This window comes from Equus quagga, unplaced genomic scaffold (assembly GCF_021613505.1).
Source record: "Equus quagga isolate Etosha38 unplaced genomic scaffold, UCLA_HA_Equagga_1.0 HiC_scaffold_8523_RagTag, whole genome shotgun sequence".
Lineage (NCBI taxonomy): Eukaryota > Metazoa > Chordata > Mammalia > Perissodactyla > Equidae > Equus > Equus quagga.
Genome location: NW_025794796.1, coordinates 21,279 through 22,118, shown reverse-complemented (window position 1 = coordinate 22,118; position 840 = coordinate 21,279). Strand labels below are relative to the sequence as shown.

The following is an 840-nucleotide window of genomic DNA, read 5'->3' as shown; positions in this document are numbered from 1 at the left end:
ATCAACACCCAGTCTTGATTTACAACAATTTGACAACCACCTATACAGTTGAGGGCACTTACTAATTCCTCCATCCCATCGTTACTGACACCTGTGTAGAACACAGCACCGCTGTAGACAAGGGGCAGGATCCAGGAGATGCTGACGCACATCCCTGACACAGACACCGTGAACTTTGTGGGATAGACCAGAGGGTCAGTGACAGCAATGTACCTGTCGATGGAGATGCAGCACAAGTGGAAGAGAGAAGAGTAACAAAATGCCACATCACAGCAACTGTGGAGGGCACAGAATCTGGCTCCAAAGTACCAGCAGCTCTCCACGGACCTGACCATGCTGAAGGGCATCACAGTGACCCCCACCAGGAAGTCAGCGCAGGCCAGAGAGGCGAGGAGAAAGTTGGCGGGAGAGTGCAGCTGCTTGAAGTGAAGAATGGCAGTCACCACCAGAAGGTTTCCAAACACAGCCAGCACAGTGCCCAAGCCAAACGCTGCGTACAGAAGCACCCGGGCTCCTGGCGAGTAGGGAGTTTTAATACAAGACCCGTTCACGCCCTCGTAGCAGAGCTGCACCGCGCCAGGTGGGGAAGGACTGTGGCTCATGGTCTGCAGGTGGTGGTGTGTTTCAGCCCTGCCTTGTGGTCAGAACAATAGTTTTCAATCCCGAAAATTAAAAAAAAGTCACACTGCATATTTGAGCAAGTGCTTTTACATATTGCCTCACGTCCGTCCTTTTTCCATTTTAATTATAAGGAGACATTAAAGAATTTCAAAAACTCAGAAATTTATCCTTTCTGTCTTTAATTTATGTAATTATTTCTGTAACTACATCTAAGCCTCA

At 48.6% G+C, this 840-nt stretch overlaps 1 protein-coding gene across 1 annotated transcript; it reads right to left on the bottom strand.

The window, feature by feature from the left end:
- Positions 1-8: 8 nt before the first annotated feature.
- LOC124232615 (trace amine-associated receptor 6-like) lies at positions 9-602 on the bottom strand (the record flags this gene model as incomplete). Its single annotated transcript, XM_046649566.1, has 1 exon — positions 9-602. A coding segment is annotated over exon 1 (594 nt), but the record flags the coding sequence as incomplete, so codon positions are not given.
- Positions 603-840: the final 238 nt, after the last annotated feature.